The 27,910-nt window shown below is 35.8% G+C and overlaps 4 protein-coding genes across 5 annotated transcripts in view; all 4 read left to right on the forward strand.

The window, feature by feature from the left end:
* The first annotated feature begins 2,387 nt into the window (after positions 1-2,387).
* On the forward strand, positions 2,388-5,268 carry LOC144425046 (bifunctional peptidase and (3S)-lysyl hydroxylase Jmjd7-like). The gene is made up of 7 exons (XM_078114196.1): positions 2,388-2,718; positions 2,953-3,113; positions 3,718-3,887; positions 4,074-4,228; positions 4,350-4,517; positions 4,729-4,889; positions 5,043-5,268. Exons 1-7 carry the CDS (start codon positions 2,453-2,455, stop codon positions 5,171-5,173), a joined length of 1,212 nt encoding a protein of 403 aa, XP_077970322.1. The 5' UTR covers positions 2,388-2,452; the 3' UTR covers positions 5,174-5,268.
* A 9,194-nt stretch (positions 5,269-14,462) lies between these two features.
* Positions 14,463-17,534, forward strand: LOC120348586 (bifunctional peptidase and (3S)-lysyl hydroxylase Jmjd7-like). Its single transcript, XM_039418744.2, has 7 exons — positions 14,463-14,791; positions 15,033-15,193; positions 15,623-15,792; positions 15,965-16,119; positions 16,355-16,522; positions 16,721-16,881; positions 17,298-17,534. The coding sequence occupies exons 1-7, from the start codon at positions 14,529-14,531 to the stop codon at positions 17,426-17,428; spliced, it is 1,209 nt and encodes a 402-aa protein (XP_039274678.2). The 5' UTR covers positions 14,463-14,528; the 3' UTR covers positions 17,429-17,534.
* Positions 17,535-19,022: 1,488 nt separating this feature from the next.
* On the forward strand, positions 19,023-24,607 carry LOC120348500 (quinone oxidoreductase-like). The gene is made up of 7 exons (XM_078110666.1): positions 19,023-19,486; positions 20,368-20,508; positions 20,872-21,035; positions 21,302-21,426; positions 22,603-22,781; positions 23,357-23,452; positions 23,880-24,607. Exons 1-7 carry the CDS (start codon positions 19,346-19,348, stop codon positions 24,039-24,041), a joined length of 1,008 nt encoding a protein of 335 aa, XP_077966792.1. The 5' UTR covers positions 19,023-19,345; the 3' UTR covers positions 24,042-24,607.
* Positions 24,608-25,940: 1,333 nt separating this feature from the next.
* The window catches only part of LOC120340278 (epidermal growth factor receptor kinase substrate 8-like), a 29,207-nt gene continuing 27,237 nt past the window's right edge, over positions 25,941-27,910 (forward strand). For both annotated transcript variants that reach the window (XM_039408546.2, XM_039408547.2), the window contains exon 1: positions 25,941-26,150. In XM_039408546.2, coding sequence (XP_039264480.2) covers positions 25,998-26,150 — 153 coding nt within the window. In that variant the 5' untranslated portion in view covers positions 25,941-25,997. The remainder of the gene's footprint in view (positions 26,151-27,910) is intronic.

Raw genomic sequence — 27,910 nt, forward strand, 5'->3', positions numbered from 1 at the left:
TTTAAAATAAAAAACTGATGGAGCAAACAACTGTGTATTTGCAAATTGAGAATATGAATACATTTATGCAAATAAAGCTCGCTCTTTAAGTGCTTGCTGTCACAACTCACCTATTTTGGACATATGCTTCTTCATAATTTATAGCAGTGACATTAACCGAAAAATCAAAGTTGTAGTTAATGTTTTGATTTAGCAGCAATTTCCAGGAAATCGGTCTTGGTCAGTCGAGACCACGTACTTGCCTCCAGATAGCAAACAAATCGCCTATTTGCAATTCTATTCGAAAATAGGATCAAAAGTTTATTATCTACTAATCTCAGTATGCCATTCCAATTTGTTAACTTACAAAATAAAGATATCAGGCAACAAAATTTTGAGATTTGAAAACGTAACTTTGCAACGAAGCCATAAGGGTTGAAATAGATATCGAATTATGCTATTTTAATATATTCCTAGATGGACACTCGCTAGTTTAAAGTCGAATAAACGTAAAAGATTCAAAATATACACCCCACTACGCTCATTCACTAAGAGATTGAGTTCAAAAAAAGAACTTGTTATATTGTCGTTACATCTGAGTGGAATAGTTTGTTTCGACTTTTTATTTTGGGCCATGTAATTTCAGCGTTCCCATAATGTCTGCACATACATGTTCGAGGAAATCTTTGGCCACAAATGCGTTTAGGAAGCGGGTTAAAGATGGGTTACTGGTGATTTGGGTGATGGTAGTTCTACGCGCTCGTTCTCAACATAAAATTGCTGTTTCGGCGCTGACTAATTGATCGAGAAGAACCCGGAACATAATTCAATTCAAATGCGTTCAGGAATTGGGTTAAAGACGGGCCTCTGATGATTTGAGTGATGGGCGTTCTACTTTTTTGTTCAAATGCGTTCAGGAATTGGGTTAAAGACGGGTCACTGGTGATTTGAGTGATGGACGTTCTACTCTCTTCTCAGCTTAAAAGCAATATGGCGCTCACTAATTAGTCAGGAAGAACCCATGACAACACGAAAACAATCAAGTGAAGCGTGTATTACTAGATATGAGAATAAAAATTCATAACAATAGTATAACGAGAATACCGGTCAGAGACCGAAGACTTATCGATCGAAAGTTAGGGGATCCCCCAAAACAGCGCTCTTACTCCATAGTGACACCTTGTGTCCCATCACCAATTAATTAATAACTCGCTAATTATACGACATAATTCATCCAAAATCAATAGGCTTCTGGTCCGACATATGATGAATGCACATGCAAAATCTGGAGCAGATTCAATCTCGCTTTCGTGATATATCGCGTGCATCTAACAGACAAACAGACAGACAAATACCTATCAACATACTTACCGATTAAAATCGATAAGTAACAACACGAAAATGCACACCCTCATAAATACCACGTATAAGTTTTTGAAAACGTGTATTAGAACTGATATCAGTACAAGCTATTCGAATCAGTTTTAGCGTAAATATATACTACTACGGTTTTATTGAGCATTGGTTATAAAATCGAATTGATATAAAATATTAAGGACGCCACGTGAATTTTGTTTGTTTTTGCTTTCTGGTAACCAACCAACATCGTGTCATGCAGCATGGCATCCTTACTTTGTCCAAGTATTTCCTCTTTTTTGGAAAACTAATCTTGCTGTTGACTAATATCCGGCACATCCTTCCTTATCCTATCCATATGGAGTGAGGTAAAGCCAGATAAGTCGTTATAACCCTTTCTTGTGACATCACGGTTTACTAAAAGAATGTAGATATAGCATATAGCGCATACAAGTTCAGGAATTTTAATTAATTAAAAATATGTGGATTCTAATATATATCCTTTAATGTTATTTGAAAATTCCATGTCAACGAACGATACAGAATAAACAATGGCCGGTTTCAAGCTTGTAGTGCAAGTATAATTAAAAGTTTTAGAATGTTATTTACATGGAATCCAGGCAAACGGTAGATGCAATGTAGATGTTATTCGCTGAAAATTTTGGCGATGTGATTGTCGTCACAAATGCACTTGCCAGCTTGGTTCAATAGTTTGGTAATTTGACTGCAGAACAATGCTTCGAGAGTGGAAATCATTTCTCAACTATGAAAAGAGTTGGTTGGATTGAAAAGAGTTTTTATGCGAATTTTGTTTATTCTCAAACCAAATTTTTCAAGCCTGCTTGTGATGGATTAACATTCTTGAAGAAATTCAACGAAAATTGACGCAAAAATCTTGTTCGGTCACATTAAGTCTAATGTTTATATTTTCCCTTATGCCATTTCCCCCTATTTAGCCATGACCAACATCCTAGGCTTCAATACCATTATACATAATATCGCTTCAATATCAGCAAATACTTGAATAAGTAGCCCTCTAAACTCTGGAAAATTACCAATATTTCAAACAAACAGGAAAGACAAAACGACTTTACTCATTCATTCAGAGATATCTAAAATGTGTACCTGGCAGGGAGTGTATATTTTGTTATGCATTTCATTTCTAATAACATGCGGGAAACCCGAGGAAGATGGTTACCCACCTGGCCATATGGAACCTCTTGGATCTCACATGCCTCCCATTGAGATAGAAGTTAGAGAGTCAGTACCGAATCCAGTTGAATTTTATCAAAAATATATCAAACCTGGCAAGCCGGTTGTTATGAAAGAAGCGGCAAAAGTGTTCGAAAACTATAAGACATGGAAGAACGACACTTACTTAAGGTATGTGACAAAACCAATGCACAATTTATAAGCAAAATATACATTCAATAATTTTTAAAGATTGCATCTATAGCAGTTTGTATTTTTAATAACATATTATCCCGATAAATTCTAAATTCCTGGAAATAAAGTAGTTGCATTTCATACGAGTGTACGAGATTATAACGAACGAACCAGTCTAATGGTTCATGTCTAATAATTACCCCTCAATCAATAGTATTTCATTTTATTTAGAGAAAAGTACGGAGATTGGTTCATATCTGTAGAAGTTGGAAAATATGAAGGAAGTGTATTTGGAAATGATATTGAAATTCCATTCAGAATATTTATTGATTATTACAAAGAAAAAAATATCTATTTAATTACAGATATTGTGAAAGATAATCCTATGAGAGGTAATCAAATCTATCATTCGACATAATCTCAACTTTGATGCGTTTAAAAAATGCGGCACCAGATAGAAACAAGTGTCAAACCCCGTCTCCACTGACCGTGTTTCTCTTTGGCTTTTGTCTATACTCTATCCTATGCAGATGGTTGATTATTCGATCTCACTCCTCAACGAATAATCTTTGTAATATCGTCATTTTCTATTTTCTTGAATCATTGAGATCACTTAAAAAATTTTAATGTTTATCTGGATTAATATGTTGTCAAGATTGCCCCGACTGCATATGGCTTCCTGAAAATTCCTACTACCAACTTTTAGAAGTTTGGAATTCCGATCCTATAAAGTTCAAAATTTCACCTCCGACAGACAGGCTTTTATTATTGAACTTTGGCCCTTTAGCAAGCTTGCTAAATATTCGGCTATAATATGTTACGAATAATATTATTATAAACCGCATTTCCACCTTCTATTTTTTCAACCATTGTGTTTATTTTTAGAATTCTAACATTTACTTGACCCAATATGTCTCTTTGCTCCAACCGCATAAATACCGGCAAAATATCTATTATGAGTATAGTCGAAGTAAATTGCATTTGATTCTTATCCAGATGAAGTCTCACTACTGAAATCGATGGCCTGTGGAGGATATGCTGAACTCGTGGATAGCGTTATGTTGTTTTACTCTTCTGCAAGCACACAATCTGCTTTACATATGGACGACTTTGAAAACATGCATTGCCTCTTCGACGGACAAAAAGAATGGGTTCTCTTTGACAGAGTAAGATGGATAACATGCAATTATTCAGTGTATGTTACCAACAACAATGTTTTGAATTATCTCTATGTTAGGTGTTTGGAAATGATAACAAAAACAATAAAGTCTGAACTTTATGGGATTGTATGATGAATAAAGAGATTGGTTTATACGAATATTTCAACTTTTTGGTATGATATTTTATTTTAGAAAATCCGCGACAAAATCCCACGCATGGAAAACTATCCACAATACGGAGCCATGGATTGTAGAAAAGTAGATATGCTCAAATATCCTATTATACAAGAATTACCTTGGCATCATGCATTTTTGGAACCGGGAGATTGTCTGTTCGTTCCATGGGGGTAAGCATAATTTATAATATAAATAAATCAAGGAAAACAATAAAAGGATTCTTTCACTCAGTTTATTATATGTTCTTTCGTATAATTCCATATATTACAATTTATACTATGCCTTTACCAGTTGGCCGCACCACGTAAAGTCATACGGGAATAAAAGAAACATGGCTGTAGCTATTTGGTTTGGACCAGTAGAAAGGCCGCGTACAACCGATTGTCCGGATAATATGGAAGATTTACCGTCGTCTGTGCCACTAGGTCGTCGATACATAGAAAAGATTTCAAAGCTTAGGTGAGATTTATCTTTTGCTCTCATTATAAATATGTAAGTAACCATTCTGAAGGATAACAATGAATATTTCTGAAAACAAACGGTATGCGACATCAACTAGTCATCCACATAAAATGAGGTGTTAACAGGGGCCGTTTTTTTAGAAAAACATCATGTAAATATGCAATATTACATTAAGTCAAGTTGACCGTTAATGTTCTTTTCATTACAGAAATCACTTGTATGGATATTTTGCAGAAGATAGCGACAAATGCAGCAAGGATAGATTTATGCAAATAAAAATGGATCAGTTGGATGAATTGGAAAAACGTAACGAAACTGAGAATGAGATTTTGTTGTCATCATTTGATGTTCTCGACTTAAACAAAGATGGTGAGAAATTTTTTTACACCAATGTTCTCTGGTGTAAATTCCTAACACAGTTTAATGAGTGCATTGTGAAAAATAATGAAAGTAGGCCCCTTACTCAGTGACCCCCCTTACGTCACTCCTCACAAATTTAATACATACCCAATGTATTTGCAGGATTCATTTCAATAGAAGAACTCGAAAATATACCAAAAGATTGTGAAATGCTGGATAAAATGGAAATAAAAGAAAATATTTATCATGAACATAAAGTGGTTAAAAAAACTAGGAAATCTGACGAGTTATAACAATGCAACAATTTTACTATAAAGGCCATTGAATATTATTGCATTACTTTAATTTTCTCTCAAGTAATAAACATAAAGATAGAACAGTGATTAAATATTACACGTGTGTTTTATTGATCCTTCAATTCGTTCTGATAGGAAAAAGAATAAGCTAAAGTCAGAATGCAGTTGAGTTCAATAAACTCGGCGTGGACTTCAAAATCGAGCCCAGTTAGGCTATTGTCTAAAATCTGAAATGTATTCACCCAAGGCAATGTAACGAAATATCTTTTTCCTAAAATGGAATAGAATAAGGCACAAAGATCGATGCATCGTGCTAAGCGATATGAATCCTTTTAGGCTCCCAATGTTGATTGACCTTCGTTGCATCGCAGGTTGAACGCGAGTAAGAGATATGATAAGATAATCGCCAGCCTCGTTATAGTCACCAGGTGGTTCACATATCATCTGGTTAGTCACAGATTTTCTCGTCACCAAGTTCTATCCACCTGATATATACAATGAAAGTAATTCCATATTCAACATTTTCACACGACGCTTATTCACGTCGGTGGCTTAGAACAAGGCCCTACACAAGCAGTCATTGATGTTTAACGATATGTAAGGAGCTGCTATTTATTGAGAGAATCGGAATCTTGCATGTTCGCCTTGCCTACTCAATTCATTAAACCCTGGGCAAGGTGATTGGCATGGGATTTGAACGTGAGATGATTGGTATATAAATTCTTTCGGCATGCATACGTAACAAGTAAGCTGCTGATAATTGTTGCCGCTCTGACTTCAAAACGACTTATTGATAAATAAAGTAAATATACTTTCTTTAAAACTAAGTAAAGTTTTAAATGTGAAAATATGGCTGCATTGACAATTCTTCCACGCGTCATGGTCTGTGTGCATTGAAGCATAGGAAAAGGCGGAATATTACCGAACTTTTGGCCCGCTGTTTCCGTGTGCTTCGCCCAAAACGTCGTTTCCACGCGAGGCTATGTAGTTTGTTTGACACGACGGTTCGTTTTCACAGAACAGCAGAAATTAGACAATCGAAACGGCGCTGCCGGTACCGCATTTATGGTAACTGTAGTCGCTATCGAGTCAGGCAGGTATTGTTACTACATTAGTTCGTACGCCTATTATTGTACTCAGGTACTGGTGTACCGGTAACGTTATGCCCTACGTTCCTCATTAATTAGGGATGATAATGAATGTACTATAGCAATTACATATTGTAGTCTGACAGTCCGTTCTGACAGTTCTACGACCCCTCTACTTTCTGGCATTTGCTTAGTGCTAACGTGAAGTTTTCTGCGTTTTTAGATCTTCCCAGTCTATACCAAGTTACCTTGTGTATTTTGTATATATTTTATTGTGCCATTGCTTGTTCTCTGGTTGACGAAACAATAAATCTCTCACTCCCACACACAGTATTATGCTACTAATTCAAATTATTTTTCGGCTGTTGTAGAATCATGAATGTTAACGTCAAGGCCCCCATTACCGCAACCCACGCAAACTCAGCCTACCCACTACCAACTAACACGAGCATATTCGTGATATTTAGAGGTTCATTTTTAGTTTCATTTGACGGGAGTCAGTCGTCTGCCCAAGAGTTAGGGTCCCACAGGGACGTTTCTTTTTCGTTGACGCTGTAGTAAAAGGAGTTTTCGCTACGTAAAATCAAAATATAAGACGAAAATCGTGCTGTATCAGAAGAAATGGGGTGGCTGTAATAGGAACGAGCTTCAAGGAATCAAATATTGGCCGAAAAGACAAATTGTGTACTGCCAAATTATTTTACAAGGATGTCAAAACCTCGATACGCGGGGAAGAGAGTAAATTGGAAGAACAGCGAGGAAATGAAAAAAGCATTTGATGCGGTGAAAAGAGGATAATTGCCGATATAAGGTGCGGCAAAGAAATATGGGGTGTCCAGGAAAACGTTGAGTGATCGGTTGCACAACAAGACTAAGTTGAATGCTAGAGTTGGGCCCCCGACAAAAATAAGCGAAGATTACGAAAGCCCTGGTAAGGAGGAGGCTGGAGCCATGATAATTCCATATTACTTTTATTAGATGGTCATGCGTCACATAATTCGCATTAATAAAGATTAAAGCCCACATATTTTTCCAAAAAATAGAGGGGAAGAGAATTTCCCGTTGCTTAATAGAATTCATGGTCACAGACATGCGCCCCATTTCAAATGTGGAAGGTAGAGCATTTCAAAAGCTGATGTCAGTAATGCAACCGAACTTTGTAATACCATCCCGGCGAACAATAACACGCAAAATAGATTCAAAATTTGACGATGTAAAAGATAAGCTGAAAGTCAAAGTTGACAAAGCAAACTGTATATAGCTCACTACAGACTTACCGTCTAACACAGGGGTGGGCAACATACGGCCCGCGACGAGATTTTGAACGGCCCGCTGACTGTATCCAACCACACCCTGGAATGTGCTCCGACGCATCATTCCTGAAAGTTGCCGATCTACTCTCACCGCACTGTCAGTGCAAGCTGGTAAAATAAACAATTGCCTTAGGGAACAAACAATTGCGTTAGCACACTTGTTAAACAAACAATATAAGGTCAAAGCAGAAAGCGTTGTAAACATTCCATAAACATAATCCATATCCACATAAACAGATTTATTATTTTGTCAACCAAAAACAAACAGTCATCAATACGAAAAAAATACATAACACAAATAAAATTGCTTCGGTATTGACAGGAGGGAGCGATACGACCATGAGGTCATCGAGGTCAACTCCCACCCTATTTTCTGAAGTGATTAAGTTTCACACTGAAGATGACTATTAGAAAAGTTGGTCTGTCAAATAATACTTCGATGTAATCTAAAATTCGATGTAATCTCAGAAAACTATTGGGGGAGGGCATGTTCTATTGAGAACTCATTTACACAATAAAAGTTCTATATGCTTTAGATCAGTGGTTCCCAACCGTGGACCCGTGCCGGTCCGCGAGGCTTTTTTGCCGGTCCGCGGAAAATTTCATTTTGTTGTTTTTCTACCGTCTCAATCGCTTTACCGAAGTCAAAAAGACGAAGTTACGTTGGTTTATTACGCAATTTCTCTTCCGCCGTCATATTGCTGTTGGATACGTGCGGGATGGCCCGGCGACGTCTTGGCGCCGAGTAATCATAGTTTTCGGTTCATCGCGAAAGCGCTCCGTCAAATCTCGCAAGATTCAGAAGTCTGAAAATCAGCATGCGTGCTTTTACCGTTCTGCATGCTTTTCTTGATTAATAGGTCAAAGTTATGTTGGTTTATTACGCAATTTCTCCTCCGCCGTCATATTGGTGTTTGATAAGTGCGGTATTAATGGCCCGGCGACGTCTTGGCGCTGAGTAATCACTTTTTGCTTTTTCGGTTCCGATTCATCGTGAAAGCGCTCCGTCAAATCTCGCAAGATTCAGAAACCTGGAAATCAGCATGCGTGCTTTTTCCGCTTTGCATGCTTTTCTTGATTAATCCAAATCCATTCAAAGAAAAGGTTGTGAATATTTCTTTGTTTAAACCAGAATGTATCAAGATAGACAGAATAATATTCCAGAGCATCACCATGAGCATCTAATAAAGATTGGATACCGAAGAAATTTTGTAATCATCCGGCCCGCCGAGTACTTCATTTTCCCACATCTGGCCCGCCGACTAGAGAAGTTGCCCACCCCTGGTCTAACATAAACTTGGCATCACAGCACATTTCTGTTCAGAAGATTTTGTTCTTCACGGTCATATCCTAGGTGTGAAGCCAGTACATAAAAGGCCCACTGCAGACGATATTGTAGAATGAATTTGTGAAACTGCTTAGCAGTACTCTTGAAAATAAAGTTACAGCTTTAGTCCCAGATAACGGCTCTAATATGTTAAAACCAAGAAAAATTCTGGAGACTGACAAAAATGGAGAAGGCGTTTCATGTGCAGCACACTTTTATAGGGCAACAAAGATTCGACCCTATCTGCGTGTCCACACTCCCGTGTTATTGAACACACGTTAACAGAGTGTAACTCCGATCTTGACTCCTTCAGAGGTCAAAAAGCACACAATGTATTGAATGCCAATTGTTATATTGTAAAGTTGCACAATCGAATTGATCCAAATAACGAATTACACTTGAAACCTTAAAGCAAGTATATGTGATGAAACCAAATTTCTAACTAACAAAGAACGGCAAAGACAAGCTACACTGAGCGAGAAAAATATATCATAAAGGAAATGAATTGGGACAACGACCTTGTTTCAGGCAAATAACATGCACTACTAACAATAAGTGGTGAAAATATTAAAATACACAGTAACTATCCTTATGTACTTGCTACACAATTCCCCCCGACAATGAAAAAAAATTAGTTTGCTAATTTTTAAATTTTGTAAGACTAGCTCATAACGATTTCTGATTGAATAATATGTCGTAAAATTTGCCCATGTATTGGTGTATTTAATTCTGCATCAAAGTCGCTGATGACCAACTAATGCAACGACACAGGAAAACCAATTTGATTGAGATACCTCCGGTTGAAGGATCTTTTGCGGTGAAATCTACAGATTTTCACGAAATCTTCGATAACACCCAGAACTAAGCCATTGCGTTTGGACAATCGACTTCTTTCTGCTTTGTAAAATAATGAGCGTAATAGTTGATTTGAAGAATATTGTTGACGTTGAGATTTCGTTCGTTGAAAACATTCCTCTAAGCTTTGAAAACCTGTCCAACTCTCGGATTTTTCAATCTGGGAAGATTGTCCGATGAATTGTAATGTAACAAGAGTGTGGTAGCGTTGAATTTCGGAGAGTCGCCGGCCGTGCAAACTTTCGTATCATCAACGTTCCAGACAAATGTAAACGCACCTTTCCGGCAAAACCCGGAATTGGGTGAGCATTGGCTTAAATCAGCTAGGGGAGAGTGAAGTTTTCGTGTTATGTGATTGAAGTAGAGAGGACCCTTTAACGCGGGCCACGAGTATTCGGGTTCGACTTGGTTTCTAAAGATGCTGCAATAGATGATGATCGACTTGAGAGAAATAAAGTAGATGTTCGTTCGTACGTTCGTCAAACAATAGGTCGCTAAATGCTGCTTCTTGGTGTAAAAAAATCGGCTTGCGTATATAATATCAATGTTATTTTCTGCGTAGCTTGCTTTGTCGATAAACACATTTGAAAATCCAGTAATAATATGAAGTTGTCCTGGTAACTTTAAATTGTAATGAGGCGGATCGATCTGCTGAAGTCCATATCTCTTGATCCGGTTGACACACAAAACATATAGTTGTAATATATAGGTTGATAATGAGACACGAATTCAAAGAATTTGGGCGTTGATGCTTGGAAAATGAAAATACACTAGCGTGAACTCGGGCGTTAAACTTGAAGAGTTGAAGTTGAGTTAGTGCTGTCTGATCGTAGGAGGTCCTGGTCCAGATTCCTCGTTTTGAGTCAAAAATCTACCTTGTTCTGGCCTTCTTGACTGCTTAATAAATTGACATACCGCCAAAGACTGCAGTTTGGTTGGTTGCTTGATTCCTGAAATGCTGACGTTTTGTCCATTGACTCGGTTAGTGATGAATTTCTTTTCCATTTTGATTGACGAAATTCCAGTTGCTGAATTGAAGTTGATTGCTTATTGATCACGAACGGGTATCACCAAAATATAGGGCAACAAAGATTCGACCCTATCTGCGTGTCCACACTCCCGTGTTATTGAACACACGTTAACAGAGTGTAACTCCGATCTTGACTCCTTCAGAGGTCAAAAAGCACACAATGTATTGAATGCCAATTGTTATATTGTAAAGTTGCACAATCGAATTGATCCAAATAACGAATTACACTTGAAACCTTAAAGCAAGTATATGTGATGAAACCAAATTTCTAACTAACAAAGAACGGCAAAGACAAGCTACACTGAGCGAGAAAAATATATCATAAAGGAAATGAATTGGGACAACGACCTTGTTTCAGGCAAATAACATGCACTACTAACAATAAGTGGTGAAAATATTAAAATACACAGTAACTATCCTTATGTACTTGCTACACTTTGACTTTGAGTACTTTTATTTTTTGGTACATCGCCAGTAACCCGGGCCTCCCCCACGCAAGAGGGCTAAAACAGTATTTTTCCGTGTAGCATCTTCACATAAACTTACAAGTTTTTTAATGATTCACGACGCATATCTATATATTAAATTAATACATGAGTGCTGAATATTGTTTCGTAGGCTATGTTATGTGCGTGTGTCACGTACACTGTATGTTGTAGCCTACACCATAATATACCCCGAAAATGCAGCAACGATTGGAGAGAATCGGCATTTGTACTCCGAATATAATGCTAGTAAGGCTATATCATAATCTCATATAGTGAGATAATGTAATGGCCCTCCAATGGTAATTTACAACCAATCTGTTGGTAAATAGTGCGAAGCCCTAAACAAAAATTCCATAAGAATAGCGTACAAGAAGTACGAGGACGAATTGATTAAATTACTGTGCTAAGAGGGTAAAATGAAACCATACTTTGGATGAGTCATATATAATTTCTAATGATGATTTTCAGAAAACTGTATGGAAATTTTGCAACAAGGAAGTTCTTTCTATTTTTAAATAAAAAACTGCTGGAGCAAACAACTGTGTATTTGCAAATTGAGAATATGAATACATTTATGCAAATAAAGCTCGCTCTTTAAGTGCTTGCTGTTACAACTCACCTATTTTGGACATATGCTTCTTCATAATCTATAGTAGTGACATTAACCGAAAAATCAAAGTTGTAGTTAATGTTTTGATTTAGCAGCAATTTCCAGGAAATCGGTCTTGGTCAGTCGAGACCACGTACTTGCCTCCAGATAGCAAACAAATCGCCTATTTGCAATTCTATTCGAAAATAGGATCATAAGTTTATTCTCTACTAATCTCAGTATGCCATTCCAATTTGTTAACTTACAAAATAAAGATATCAGGCAACAAAATTTTGAGATTGGAAAACGTAACTTTGCAACGAAGCCAATTTTTTGAAGTAATCGAATGAGGGTTGAAATAGATATTGAATTATGCTATTTTAATATATTCCTAGATGGACACTCGCTAGTTTAAAGTTGAATAAACGTAAAAGATTCAAAATATACACCCCACTACGCTCATTCACTAAGAGATTGAGTTCAAAAAAAGAACTTGTTATATTGTCGTTACATCTGAGTGGAATAGTTTGTTTCGACTTTTTATTTTGGGCCATGTAATTTCAGCGTTCCCATAATGTCTGCACATACATGTTCGAGGAAATCTTTGGCCACAAATGCGTTTAGGAAGCGGGTTAAAGATGGGTCACTGGTGATTTGGGTGATGGTAGTTCTACGCGCTCGTTCTCAACATAAAATTGCTGTTTCGGCGCTGACTAATTGATCGAGAAGAACCCGGAACATAATTCAATTCAAATGCGTTCAGGAATTGGGTTAAAGACGGGCCTCTGGTGATTTGAGTGACGGGCGTTCTACTTTTTTGTTCAAATGCGTTCAGGAATTGGGTTAACGGCGGGTCACTGGTGATTTGAGTGATGGACGTTCTACTCTCTTCTCAGCTTAAAAGCAATATGGCGCTCACTAATTAGTCAGGAAGAACCCATGACAACACGAAAACAATCAAGTGAAGCGTGTATTACTAAATATGAGAATAAAAATTCATAACAATAGTATAACGAGAATACCGGTCAGAGACCGAAGACTTATCGATCGAAAGTTAGGGGATCCCCCAAAACAGCGCTCTTACTCCATAGTGACACCTTGTGTCCCATCACCAATTAATCAATAACTCGCTAATTATACGACATAATTCATCCAAAATCAATAGGCTTCTGGTCCGACATATGATGAATGCACATGCAAAATCTGGAGCAGATTCAATCTCGCTTTCGTGATATATCGCGTGCATCTAACAGACAAACAGACAGACAAATACCTATCAACATACTTACCGATTAAAATCGATAAGTAACAACACGAAAATGCACACCCTCATAAATACCACGTATAAGTTTTTGAAAACGTGTATTAGAACTGATATCAGTACAAGCTATTCGAATCAGTTTTAGCGTAAATATATACTACTACGGTTTTATTGAGCATTGGTTATAAAATCGAATTGATATAAAATATTAAGGACGCCACGTGAATTTTGTTTGTTTTTGCTTTCTGGTAACCATCCAACATCGTGTAATGCAGCATGGCATCCTTACTTTGTCCAAGTATTTCCTCTTTTTTGGAAAACTAATCTTGCTGTTGACTAATATCCGGCACATCTTTCCTTATCCTATCCATATGGAGTGAGGTAAAGCCAGATAAGTCGTTATAACCCTTTCTTGTGACATCACGGTTTACTAAAAGAATGTAGATATAGCATATAGCGCATACAAGTTCAGGAATTTTAATTAATTAAAAATATGTGGATTCTATTATATATCCTTTAATGTTATTTGAAAATTCCATGTCAACGAACGATACAGAATAAACAATGGCGGGTTTCAAGCTTGTAGTGCAAGCATAATTGCTGTTGACTAATATCCGGCACATCCTTCCTTATCCTATCCATATGGAGTGAGGTAAAGCCAGATAAGTCGTTATAACCCTTTCTTGTGACATCACGGTTTACTAAAAGAATGTAGATATAGCATATAGCGCATACAAGTTCAGGAATTTTAATTAATTAAAAATATGTGGATTCTAATATATATCCTTTAATGTTATTTGAAAATTCCATGTCAACGAACGATACAGAATAAACAATGGCGGGTTTCAAGCTTGTAGTGCAAGTATAATTAAAAGTTTTAGAATGTTATTTACATGGAATCCAGGCAAACGGTAGATGCAATGTAGATGTTATTCGCTGAAAATTTTGGCGATGTGATTGTCGTCACAAATGCACTTGCCAGCTTGGTTCAATAGTTTGGTAATTTGACTGCAGAACAATGCTTCGAGAGTGGAAATCATTTCTCAACTATGAAAAGAGTTGGTTGGATTGAAAAGAGTTTTTATGCGAATTTTGTTTATTCTCAAACCAAATTTTTCAAGCCTGCTTGTGATGGATTAACATTCTTGAAGAAATTCAACGAAAATTAACGCAAAAATCTTGTTCGGTCACATTAAGTCTAATGTTTATATTTTCCCTTATGCCATTTCCCCCTATTTAGCCCTGACCAACATCCTAGGCTTCAATACCATTATACATAATATCGCTTCAATATCAGCAAATACTTGAATAAGTAGCCCTCTAAACTCTGGAAAATTACCAATATTTCAAACAAACAGGAAAGACAAAACGACTTTACTCATTTATTCAGAGATATCTAAAATGTGTAGGCAGGGAATGTATGTTTTGTTATGCATTTCATTTCTAATAACATGCGGGAAACCCGAGGGAGATGGTTACCCACCTGGCCATATGGAACCTCTTGGATCTCACATGCCTCCCATTGAGATAGAAGTCAGAGAGTCAGTACCAAATCCAGTTGAATTTTATCAAAAATATATCAAACCTGGCAAGCCGGTTGTTATGAAAGAAGCGGCAAAAGTGTTCGGAAACTATAAAACATGGAAGAACGACACTTACTTAAGGTATGTGACAAAACCAATGTACAATTTATTAAGCAAAATATACACGCATTCAATAATTTCGATAAAGATTGCATCTATAGCAGTTTATATTTTTAATAAAATATTATCCCAATAAATTCTAAATTCCTGGCAATAAAGTAGTTGCATTTCATACGAGTGTACGAAATAATAACGAATGAACCAGTCTAATGGTTCATGTCTATTAATTACCCTTCAATCAATAGTATTTTATTTTATTTAGAGAAAAGTACGGAGATTGGTTTACACCTGTAGAAGTTGGAAAATACGAAGGAAGTGTATTTGGAAAGAATATTGAAATTCCATTCAGAATATTTATTGATAATTACAAAGAAAAAAATATCTATTTAATTACAGATATTGTGAAAGATAATCCCATGAGAGGTAATCAAATCTATGATTCAACTTATTGCGTTTAAAAATTGGCTACTTGAAAATTCCTACTTCATTTTGGAAGTCTGGAATTCCAATCCGATAAAGTTTAAAATTTCAGCACTGATGTCTTCAAAAATACGACTCAAGTTATAAAAAATGCCCAATTCCGATTCCACAGGCCGGCTTTCTTATTGACATTTGGCCATACGATAGCAGTCTTAGCAGGCAGAGTAATTGAATTTAATCTGTTACAAATAATTTTATTATTAACCTCATTCCCTCTTTCTATATTTTTCAATCATTGTGTTTTATTTTTAAAATTCTAACATTTACTTGCATCAACGTGTCGTCGAGTTTTGCTCCAGCTGCATAAATAACGTCGAAGTATCTATCATATATGAGTATAGTTGAAGTAAATTGCATTTGATTTTAATCCAGATGAAGTCTCACTACTGAAATCGATGGCTTGTGGAGGATATGCTGAACTTGTGGATAGTGTCATGTTGTTTTATTCTTCCGCGAGCACACAATCTGCTTTACATATGGACGACTTTGAAAACATGCATTGCCTCTTCGACGGACAAAAAGAATGGATTCTCTTTGACAGGGTGAGATGGATAGGATGCATCATTGAGTGTATCTTACTAACAACAATGCATATATAGAATTATCTCTGTGATTATGTGTTTGAAAATGATACCAAAACAATAAAGCCTAAACTGTGCCGGATTGTAAGATTATACAAATATATAAACTTTGTGGTATGATATTTTATTTTAGAAAATCCGCGATAAAATCCCACGCATGGAAAACTTTACGCAATACGGAGCCATGGATTGTAGAAAAGTAGATATGCTGAAGTATCCTATTATACAAGAATTACCTTGGCATCATGCATTTTTGGAACCTGGAGATTGTCTGTTCGTTCCATGGGGGTAAGATCAAGTTCCAATATATATGAATAAACCAAGAAAAACAATGAAAGGATTCTTTCACTCAGTTTATTATATGTTTTTTCGTATAACTGATAAATGTAATAACTTATATTTATGTAAAGTCTGAATATTATTTGCTCTGCACGAAATGCATCATTTCGAAGTGCTTATGATATATAACAATAAAAATTTAAAAAAAATCCATATATTACAATTTATACTCTGCCTTTACCAGTTGGCCGCACCACGTAAAGTCATACGGGAATAAAAGAAACATGGCTGTAGCTATTTGGTTTGGGCCAGTAGAAAGACCGCGTACAACCGACTGTCCGGATAATATGGAAGATTTACCGTCGTCTGTGCCACTGGGTCGTCGACAAGTACAAGCGCTTGCAAAACTTCGGTGAGATAAACCTTTTGCTTTCGTTATAAAAATCAAATGACCATTGCAAAGGATAACAATGAGTATTTTTGTAAATAAACAGTATGCCACAGCAATTAGCCATCCGGATAAATGCGGAGAGGTCGGTTTTTGAAAAAAGCTTCGATTAACTATGCAATATTAAAGTCATGTTAACCGTTAATCATCTTTTCATTACAGAAATCACTTGTATGGATATTTTGCGGAAGGTAGTGATAAATGCAGTAAGGATAGATTTATGCAAATAACAATGGATAAGTTGGATGAAGTAGAAAGACGTAACGAGACGGAGAAAAAGATGCTAATGGCATCATTTGATGTTCTCGACTTAAACAAAGATGGTAAGAGTTTTTCTTCACGTCAACCTTCTCTAATGTAAATTCCTAACACAGTGCAATAAGTGCATTGTGAAAAATGATACCAGTATTATTACTTATGCGTTAGATTTAAGTCCCTCGGTGACCAGCCGTGCGTCTCCTCACAAAATTAGGTACTCCCGAAGTATGTGAACCAAGATGGCAGACACCGGAACGTAGTATGTGTACCAGGTTATAGTTAGACTATAATTTCGGGTACAAATACGGCGGGAGTCACTTGGCTAGTCCTCGAACTCGTAATGGTACTAAAATAAACTGGAATAAAATTATGGTCTAACCCTAACCTGGTACACATGATACGTTCCGGTGTCCGCCATCTTGGTTCACATACTTCGGGAGTACCCAAAATTGAACGTACTACTTACCCAATATATTTGCAGGATTCCTTTCAACAGAAGAACTTGAAAATATACCAGAAGATAGTGATATGCTGGATGACATGGAAATAAAAGAAACTCTATATTATGAGCATAAAGAAGTTAAAAAGACTAGGAAATTTGATGAGTTATAACAATTCAACATTTTTATTATATCAAGTTGAATGTAATTGCATTGAATGTTATTTTCACTTCAGTAATACACTAAAAGATGAAACAGAAATTGAATAATACACGTGTGTTTTATTGATCATTCAAGTCTTTCTGATAAAAAGAAGAATAAGAAGTCCGAATGAATCTAAGTCAGAATGCGTAAACTCGAACTGGACTTCACTATCGTGCATGCTTAGGCAGTTGTCTCCAATCTGAAATGAATTCACCCCGAAGGCAACGAACCACCTTTTCCCAAGAATGAAATAGATTAGGCCGCGAAGATCGATGCGTCGCGCTAAGCTCTAGGGACCCTTTTTTCTCACAATGTTGAGTGCTCTTCGTTGCATCGCAGGTTGGTCGCCAGTAAGAGATGCGAGGAGAAAATCGCCAGCCTCTCCATAGTCGCTAGGTGGTTCACGTAAAATCAGGCTATGTATGGATTTCTTCACCACACAAATCTATTCGTCTGACACATACAATGGAGGTAATTTCATATTCATAGTCATTGATGTTTCAAACTTGAAACATAAAAGTTTGACAACATGGATATCGCGCATCCGTACCGCCTTGAAAAAAACCAAGTATGCTGAAAAGATCGAAGAACAAGCAATAGCCTACAACCTATTTTAAATAGCGTTACCACCCAAGACACGAGCTCGCCAAAATGTGTGACAAACTGTTGGAATTTTGATAAAAGTTCGACTTCTGTGTGTAATTCACTTGATTGGTTTACGACATAATGCTTTAGAATATTATTTAAATTCAAAATGTTTGTTTTTACTATTGAGGTGATTTTTACATGTATGATTTGTCGGTAATATTTTTTGCATTATTTACCAGCATCGGTACCTGTCTATTACTTTACGATTTGATTTATTAAAATAATCCATGATTAGTACACAAAGTCCGAACGTCATAAAATAACGTTCAATTTTCTACCTGGAGCAAAATAGCATAGAACAGTACAGTAATTGCATTTCAGCGCCATCTTGATACATGCTGTTCTCGTCGCAAAAGATTTTTTGATGTAATTTGTTTTGATTTTTCAATAAATTAAAACATCACATTCCGAAGACACCATAGATAACAACAAATATAATTGAACTTGGAAAAAAAGGACCTCCAGAAGTATGTGCACCAAGATGTCGCACACAACCTGAACATAGTAGTTGTATCAGGTTAGGGTTCAGGTTGTGCGCCATCTTGGTGCACATACTACGGGAGCGCCAAAGCTGTTTAACCTTTCAGTAACAAAGATTCACCATGGATAACATTTTTTATCATGTATAAAAACTGAAAGTCGAAAAAAAAAGCTTCTATTGAAGTTTCTTCATAGGTAAATACGTAAATAAATAATACGATCATGCGCATAATTTCCCAAAAATATTTCACGAATTCACAGAGATGAAAATAAAATGAATGTAACACGCTTTTGATATGCATCTCACAAAATATACATTCGTGTCTAGTTTATTCTATATCACAAGTAATTTTGGATAGCATTTACATATTTAATCCGACAAGACGGCTTATCAAATAGCGAATCACGGCCTATCGGTGGGTATGACATTAGTTAGCCAAATATTCGTTTTTTTCACTTGCACAGATTTGGTGGTGGAGGAAACCGCCCCATGGCAGAAGGGGGTCCAGCAATCCTTTGCACATCATTAGCCCCGAGGGAATCGAAGCCGTGCAAGGTAATCAGAGGTGCAAGCGTATCCCTGACTCCTAGCACGATGCGTCCCACTACCGAGGCTGCTAGGTGCCTGCATGATTTACATCCGCTGAAGAGCGCTGCACTTCTCCCCTGCAATCTGCATCCGCTTGCAAGGTTTCCAATAATTTTGCCTGAATATATTCAAGTTCTGCTATTGCTGATATTCTGATATTGCAAGATCATGTTGTCCAATAAAGCATCATGGTTTTCTACAACAGTGATGCGTGCAGTTGTTGTGAACAAGTTTGGAGGAAGTGAAGTCTTGGAAATCAAGAGAAATGTTCCCATACCAAAGCCAAAAGAGAATGAAGTCCTAGTAAAGGTACAGTATCTATTGGTTTATCGAGTATCACAATACAGCTGTACTGTGAATACTGGATTTGAATTTTGACTCAGACTTGGTTTTAAAAACCTGAAATTACCAATCACAGTGGGTTTGAAATTTTAATTCGATATCCCGATGGAGCTGCTTAGAAATCCAGCCTGCAGCAACTCCTGAACTCCAGCCTGCAACTCGGCAGACCTGGTTCTTGTACCATATAAATTCATACCGATACTATCGAAATACCTGATGGGCTACTCCAAGTGACTCTTTGGGACAATTCTAGAAATTTTTATGAGTGTTACCGGTACGCGTTACGTTATTACAAAACATACCGGTATCGATTGTATCAAAATTTTTACATTTTGTACCCATTTTGGTAAATTATCCAAAAACTGGGTGAAATTTTAACTTTTTCGGTGAAATAAATGCAGTCCAATAAAATTCAAGGATCCTTCGCCATAAAAAAAACTCAAAACAATCACTTTCACTACACTTCTAAAAAAATGATAAAATTCCACAGTTGGTGGGATCGCTCTGCAAGAGTAATTTCTGGAAAATAGCTAGCTTGTGATCTTAATATCAATTCCTCTTTTAATAATTAAATTAAAAAACAAATTACAGAATTGGGAAAGCCAGCAAAACCTTAACCAAGGTTTGAAACGTGCCAGGTTTAATTTTAAGGTGTTGTCAAGGGAAGAGGTATGTGTCCACTCAACTAAAAGTATTAAATTCATTCACACACCCACACATGTACAACCACAGATAGGTATATGATAACAATCGAAAAATCTTGAGAAAATTTAAAAAATGACTTGTGTCCAATATATATTTCTTTGTAATCATGTGTCGTCAAGTAAATGAATATCATGAATATCAAGGTTGCTGCCGTGGGTGTAAATCCAGTCGACGTATACATCAGATCAGGAAATTATTCAAAATTACCAACGCTTCCATATATTCCTGGGAATGATGTCTGCGGAACTGTTGTTCATGTTGGTGGCGATGTTAAGAATTATCAGGTATATCTTATTTTTAGTATCATTCGAAGAAATATTTTATTTCTCTCCAATAATCAGTACTTGATTGGTTTCATTTCATAGATTCAAGTTAATACATAAAGTTCATCATGATTTTGTCCATCTGGATATGAGAATATTTGTCTTCAATTTACCATTCTGACAGACAGAATATGGTTTCCAGCAAATTTTATAAAATAAAATTTGGCCTTTATTCCGAGTTTGTTGCAGATTATTACATCAATTTAGAATAGGTAAAATTAAACATATTGCTATGTGGATATGATATGTTACAATTTTTATATTCAAACTAGGGAGAGAAAAAGCGATAAGATGACCCAATCACATATTGATTTTTTATAACAGGAAGGAGATAGGGTTTGTTCTTTTCGTACATCCAGTGGTGCTTATGGAGAATACACATCAATCTGTAGTAAATATTTAATAAAATTGCCTGAAGATTATGATTTCGTCAAAGGAGCTGCAGTTGGTACTCCGTACTTGACAGCTTATAGAGCGTTGATTCAAAAGTATGTGAGTGTACTTTTTTTTTTAAATTGTTAAAACCTGGTATTGCTATTGTTTTCTTACAATATATTGAACTTTAAAATTTTTAATAAAGAGCTCATCGATTCCGTTTTTCATTTCTGTTTAAAACTTGAAAATTTTTCTCCTAATTTTATTTTCTTCATAGTAGAGAATGTTCTTTTTTCCATGAATTGAATAAATTATCGAACTATCTGGCGTTTTTCTTTTACTGCTCTCATATTATATTGCCATGTCTATATTGCAACAGAGCAAATTTCAAACCTGGGCAAACTATACTTATTCATGGTGCAAGTGGAGGGGTTGGAATGGCTGCAACACAACTAGCCATTTCTAAAGGAATGAATGTCATAGGTACAGCAGGTACAGAGGAAGGTAAGCTAAGCCTGGAAATCTTCATTTTGTCTTTATCTTGCATTCTGTTAATTTGTACACTTGTAAATCGAATGATACAATTTTATAAGAAGATCAGGGTGCAAAATCAACAACCTGCCTACTGAATTATGTGTTATTTCATAATACAAAAATTTGATAAATGCTGCAGTGTATTGTTGTTAGATGTCTCTATTTGAAATTCTAGAGTGCTTTATGTTATTTTTATACTGTGCATGTAGAGAAGTGCTTCCCAAATTCCATGGTACATGGCACCCTTCCAAATACTCTCAACACTTGTGACCTCCTGATCCTCTGTAAAATACCCAGTTTTGTTTGTAACTAACGTGTTTCCATCAGTTATTCTATGTGCCACATTTATCAATAAAAGCCAAACAAAATTCATTACAGGTTTACAATCAAAGAATTAAACATATTTCAGTCAATTCCCTTCGAATTAATATAGTCATCGCGAATGGTACCCAGTGAGGGCCTTCGCTTGCGGACTCCGAGGAACAACTCCTTTCCCCTAAGTACACCAAGACCTACTTTAATTAAGAACTCAGATATGATTCTAAGAGTGTTTACTTTTTTGCTACTCATTCAGTGTGTACTGATAACTCAGTATGAGGATATTGTTAATTTTGTTATCAATATGATATACCGTAAATGCTCGTTTTAACGCCCGGTCTTGATTAAGGGCCCGTTTGAATAGTCGCCCGTGTGAACAGGACATAAAAATAAATAAGGGTCGGTGCTTGAATACCCGCCCGGTGTAAAATTTTTTTTTTTTGCGGATTTGTACCTGCGGTGCGTAGAAAAAGTCAAAATTTTCATTATTCTCGTTTAAATCATATATACTTGAGAACTGGAAATGACAATATACGGTATTAATTATTGTAACGATCGATCTTATCTACTGATATTTTTGTGTGTAATTCTACTTTAAAAATAACAAGCGCCCCTGCTTGAATAAGGGCTGGTTTGAATAAGGGCCCGGTTAGTGAGTATGTTTAAAAAAAATATGCGCCCGGGCTATTAAACGAGCAAATACGGTAACCATTTATGCTGCAACAGGATAAGTATTAAAATTTTACTAAGTCTTACGAAGCAACAGCAGAAAGCTTTGAAATACCATATCATCTATTCATATCATTTTCGAATTTTTCCATCATTTAGGTATGAAAATGGTACGAGAAAATGGTGTTAAATATGTTTTTAATCATCGAGAAGAGGGATATGCATCAAGTGTTATGAGTGCTACAGGGGGACAAGGTGTTGATGGAATTATTGAAATGCTTTCAAATGTTAATCTTGCAAGGGATTTAGATATGCTTGCACCAAAGGGAATGGTTTTAGTGAGTGTACTTCAAGATTTTATGATTAGTGTATATATAATAGTTGTACATCACAATTCTTCCGGTGCGGTTACTCTTGACAGTATGTTATTTTAATGAATGAACCAAAAATAGGATCTCCATATTTGTCCAGAGAACATTTTAATAATTTAATTATTGAAATGCTTTCAAATGTTAATCTTGTAAGGGATTTAGATATGCTTGCACCAAAGGGAATGGTTTTAGTGAGTGTACTTCAAGATTTTATATAATAGTATTACATTACAATTCTTCCAGTGCGGTTACTCTTGACGGTATGTTATTTTAATGAATGAACCAAAAAATAGGATCTTCATATTTGCCCAGAGAACATTTCAATATTTTGACGCCAACAGCCTCTCATTCAAATTACCAGTTCTTGTCTGGTAAAAAGAAATAGTTAACGATGAGACAACTTTATTTTCCACAGGATTTAAACCTTCAATGGGTAATCAAATGTCGATAGCAATAATTGTGTTCCTAACGCTCAGCATAAATATCTGTTGAATCAATTGTCTCACGTAACGAACTTACCGGTATGTAACTACTATTTTCAGGTTGTTGGAAGTAGAGGCTCTATTGAAATAAATCCTAGAGCTATGATGGGAAGAGAGACAAATATACAAGGTGTTGCCTTAGGATCATCACCAGATGTATGTATGTCAGAATTGACTGGAGGATAATTCTGTATATATCTTTCAAATAATTAATTTAACTTAATAATTACTTTATTTTTACGGAAAAAATGAATATGAGTTAATATTTTTTCTTAGAATGTTTGTCCTCCACACATCTGCTCTTTGCAATTGCATTGTTGGCTGTGGAAGATATGTCTCACAATTATGGCGGTTTTATTTGGTTGTAGATGTAGTGTGTACAATCTTAAAAGATAAATGCTATTAAGGATTTACAAATGCAATTACCTGTCTAGTGTCTAATCATTTCCAAAAATTTGATTTTGCCTATGGCTTATTATGTGACCGAATCAAAATTTACACTAAAGGGAATACTTAAGGATCAAGAGTTGATGATTTCATAGAATAGTGAAAATTTCTTCATCGAATTTCATTACATATTCAGGAGGATTTGCGAGAAGCGAGTCTTGCTGTTGAAGTTGGTTTGAAACAGGGATGGCTCAATCCAGTCATAGGCCCCAAATACTCGCTCAACGATGTTCAACAAGCTCACGAGGACATTATTCACAACACTGGTTCTAAGGGGAAAATGGTGTTAATTATTTGAACAATAAAATTTTCACTAGTAGGAACGTTTAAAATTGATATGCATTTCATCAATTCTTCACTTTCGCAGGATTTTAATATTTCTGTATTTCTTGAGGTGTTTCACAATGGTGCTGACTTTGTCAACTGTTGGAAGGGCTGAGGCAGCGATGTTCAAATCATATTTATATTTTGGAATACATATGAAATCATTCATACTGTATAAATTCTTGGGTTTTTTATTCTTAGCATTTGGTATCTATGGTTCATGTCATTATATGCCTGGCGGTATTCAACTTATATACTATGATCAAGCAACAATTGAAACCATATGTATCTGATCATTTCTGCTCAATAAAAATTAATCATCAAATATACAGTAGCTTTTAGGCGTGATATTGAACAAACATTTCGATATCCAACATTCCAATTTTTTTTTTCATTTTGACTTAAAAAGCCTGATAATGATGTGGGTTCTTTTCATATGTGCCAATATTTCATTGAATGATTTTTCATTAGTGTGCAATTGATATTCATTTTCTGCTGCTCTTTGAATAAAAAACAATGAGTCCTAACTCTTCAAGACGATTCTCTCACAGCCTCCATTTTTGTTGTTACTGGGAGTGCAAAAATCCTCAATGCTCGTCAATGGATGGTGGAAAACCGTCTCGATGGTCAGACTGGTCGGGTGGGATTGTGCTTTTCTCTTGATGGATATGTGGTGTAGTTAACAATGCCTTGTCATTAGAGTACCCAAAATGGACAAAATATTTTCTTCAACATATACACCAGTGCTTTAGTGAGTACTGTGTGAGAATAACATAATATGCATTGTTTTGGTACTGTGGTATAGAATAGATAACTGCTTGGAAGATCTGAGGGAAAATCGTGGTGACATCAGAATAATTACCATCCATCTCAAGAGACCAAAATCGATATTGATTTTGTTGGTTTGGTACAACCTGAATTACCACACACAATTAGCTACGCAATTACGCATACTCGAGCTTAAATTTTATGATTAGCATAAACTATGAATACGGTATGATATGAGCTCTTGGAGTGATAATATTTCCAAATATCTTATAAAACCTGTTAAAAAGATGCCGTTCACACGCGCTGTTGAACCATATAGGTTGAAGAGGTCTCTGTGGTTGAACCGCGCTCGCCCGGTTTTTAGTTGTGTGATTGTGCGATCGATGAGCCGGCGCTCACAGCCAGCCTTGCATTCGGTTGCTCAGCTCAGCACGACGGCAATGCAGGCCTGTGCAGGTAGATACATGTGTTAGAATTTTTAAGCAAGGCATGTACTGACTGCATAGATTAGAATTTGGCAAAGTGAAGGTCAATTATCTGAAGGTAGTATGCATTATATGTCTGTATGTGTATTTGCGTTTTATTAAACCAAGTTAGGGTTAGGGAAGTCTAGAACATTAGTAATGAGGCTTCCTCTAGAACCTGTTCGAGGTAGTCTGGTGCGATAGTTAAAATATTGTAATAATATATTGTCATATGAAGAATATTTAGGTAAAATAAACTGCAAGAGTTTTTGATTTTTGGATTAGATTACCGGTAATATAGCTACTATTCTAATAACAGAATTACCCTTTGGTATAATATTTCTGAATATAAACTATCAGGTACATATTCTCTAAATTGAGTCTGTATTTAATAACACTAACAGAATATTTCATACTAAATTAACTTTGTTCTTTGAATGTTTCAGTACAGACAATTAAAATTTGTGCCAATTGAAATTTTTACCTACATTAAAAAGTAAATGAAAATTAAATTAAATATTTGAATTATTTAATCCACCATGCAGCCATGGCTATTCCTAACCTGAACAATTTTGCTGTGTTGAATGAGTATTTTTAGTGTGGTAACATCTGCTATTTGTTCATATTTTTCCAAATATTCAGTTATTAAAATTATTATACTCTCGTCATGTTGTTTGTGTGATAAAGGCAATCTAAATATGAATTACGCCAGTGATAATCCAGAGCAGACTATGCAGAATGGTATCCATCCTGGGGCAATTCAGCCGTCTGGTCGTGCCATATATGAACAAAGAAAATTATATGGGAAACAGTCTGCAAACATTGAAGAAATATCACAATACAATGTTGAGGTTCGTATCTGTGTGCTTTGATTTTTCAAACTATAACTTGTTGTTGTTTCAATTGAATATTCGGCAGTTAATCCTTGACAACAAATACTGAAATAAGAATGCCTTTCACAGATATGGTTCTATCAAAATCCCACCATGTGGCAAAATATGTAGGCATGAAGTGGCTTAGTGGTTAAATCCTTAGACCTAACTGTGATGTAGTTCCAGGTTCAAATCTCTGGTTCAAATCTCATGCACACCACCTCACTCAGGATGTAATAAATTGGGTAGGCTTAATTGTAGCCACTCACCTGGCAGTGACTTCTTGTACATAGCCTTGTTCAGAGCAAAAGGCAAGAAATTTGCCATATAAAAAATTGGTACTCTTGAGTTTGCGCACCAAGATGTCGCATAACCTGAACCCTAATCTGGTACACAACCTGAGTTCAGGTTGTGCTCCATCTTGGTGCACATACTTCAGGAGGTCCAAAAAATTAATCATATTGCCTCTTTAAAATGTTTGAATCCCAGTTCTTCCAGTCTCTTTTTATTTTAATATTGAAAAAACATTGGCATTTTTCAAAACGTATTATTCAGCACTAAATGGCTTTTTTTAATTTTCATTTTCATTTATTAAGCATATATTTATACTCCTCCAGTGCCTTTATTTTTACTGTTTTGGCCAAACTTTTTAAAATAGCATATTTCACAATTTTTCTCATTAATATTTCATACAAGAATGTCTGCTCACATTGATTTTGATTCAACTATTTCTTTATGCTCATTACACATGGGTTCGGTTATGCTTGAGCATTTGCAAACACGAAGGATAATAGTTAGCTAAATAGCCTCAAATATTTAAGAGTTAGTTTTGTTCTTGATTCGATAGTACTATGCTTCATGGCACCTTGAAGATGTTTGATCCAATGACTTCACCCTATAAAACACTAACACATGATTATTAAGATATTAGAATTCGATTTGTTAGCTAAATATTCTATCAGGGCATAAATTTTTGAAACCTCTGACCTGGTGAAATTTGAAATTTTTTATTTCTTTTTTTACATTGAACAGAACTGCTTACCAGTTAATTTATGACAGATTTTGATGATAATTTCTTGCGACACTAACAACACATTCAATAAGTATTCATGGATATATCTATCTATGTTACTGATCCTAGGATAAATATTATGATTTTAATAACCGAGTGTTTTAGAATTCTGCATTAGGAGAATTCCATATCATTCCAAATTCAAACTTAAATTCAGAAATATGGCGATATCTTGTGTGTTATAAATGTCAATTCGATATTTCAATGAAACATCATTCTCAAATGGCATTATTGATTGTCTAAATTTTGGGAAATTCATAAACGAAGTCCAAGACTATAAATTCAAAAAAATCATTTTTTGTGTATGAATTCTTATCCATACTTTGTATATAATACATGTTTGACCCTGATCAATATGGGAAATATGTCACTGATAGCTTATGATGCTTTGTGTATTATGTGATCAGTGCTTGAATATATGAATGACTGAGCCGTCTATTATAATTCTATCGTATTTATAGCTGTCGATACTATTCACCGGATGACTGTAGCACTATTGTGTCAACATTGACAGATTCACACCTCACCCCTATCAAAACCTGTGACGTTACAGTCACTTATCATGATGGCTGAATATTGCTTCAAATTTAAAATAGGAATGGTATGGCCGGGCCCGCCTTGCGATATTGATAACTGAGGCAAATGCTCATTCGCTTTTGGTGTGTAA

Source organism: Styela clava, chromosome 1, assembly GCF_964204865.1.
Source record: "Styela clava chromosome 1, kaStyClav1.hap1.2, whole genome shotgun sequence".
Lineage (NCBI taxonomy): Eukaryota > Metazoa > Chordata > Ascidiacea > Stolidobranchia > Styelidae > Styela > Styela clava.

What these genes read in the sequence shown, in the direction of transcription:
- LOC144425046 (XM_078114196.1), top strand. Translation starts at nt 2,453, where the DNA reads ATGTGTACCTGGCAGGGAGTGTATATTTTGTTATGCATTTCATTTCTA. An exon ending in TGTCTGTTCGTTCCATGGGG is followed by an intron (nt 4,229 to 4,349) that starts GTAAGCATAATT and finishes TGCCTTTACCAG; the next exon opens with TTGGCCGCACCACGTAAAGT. An exon ending in GAAAAGATTTCAAAGCTTAG is followed by an intron (nt 4,518 to 4,728) that starts GTGAGATTTATC and finishes TTTTCATTACAG; the next exon opens with AAATCACTTGTATGGATATT.
- LOC120348586 (XM_039418744.2), top strand. Translation starts at nt 14,529, where the DNA reads ATGTGTAGGCAGGGAATGTATGTTTTGTTATGCATTTCATTTCTAATA. An exon ending in GAAAGATAATCCCATGAGAG is followed by an intron (nt 15,194 to 15,622) that starts GTAATCAAATCT and finishes ATTTTAATCCAG; the next exon opens with ATGAAGTCTCACTACTGAAA. An exon ending in TCTCGACTTAAACAAAGATG is followed by an intron (nt 16,882 to 17,297) that starts GTAAGAGTTTTT and finishes ATATATTTGCAG; the next exon opens with GATTCCTTTCAACAGAAGAA.
- LOC120348500 (XM_078110666.1), top strand. Translation starts at nt 19,346, where the DNA reads ATGTTGTCCAATAAAGCATCATGGTTTTCTACAACAGTGATGCGTGCA. An exon ending in AGAATGAAGTCCTAGTAAAG is followed by an intron (nt 19,487 to 20,367) that starts GTACAGTATCTA and finishes ATGAATATCAAG; the next exon opens with GTTGCTGCCGTGGGTGTAAA. An exon ending in CCTTAGGATCATCACCAGAT is followed by an intron (nt 23,453 to 23,879) that starts GTATGTATGTCA and finishes TTACATATTCAG; the next exon opens with GAGGATTTGCGAGAAGCGAG.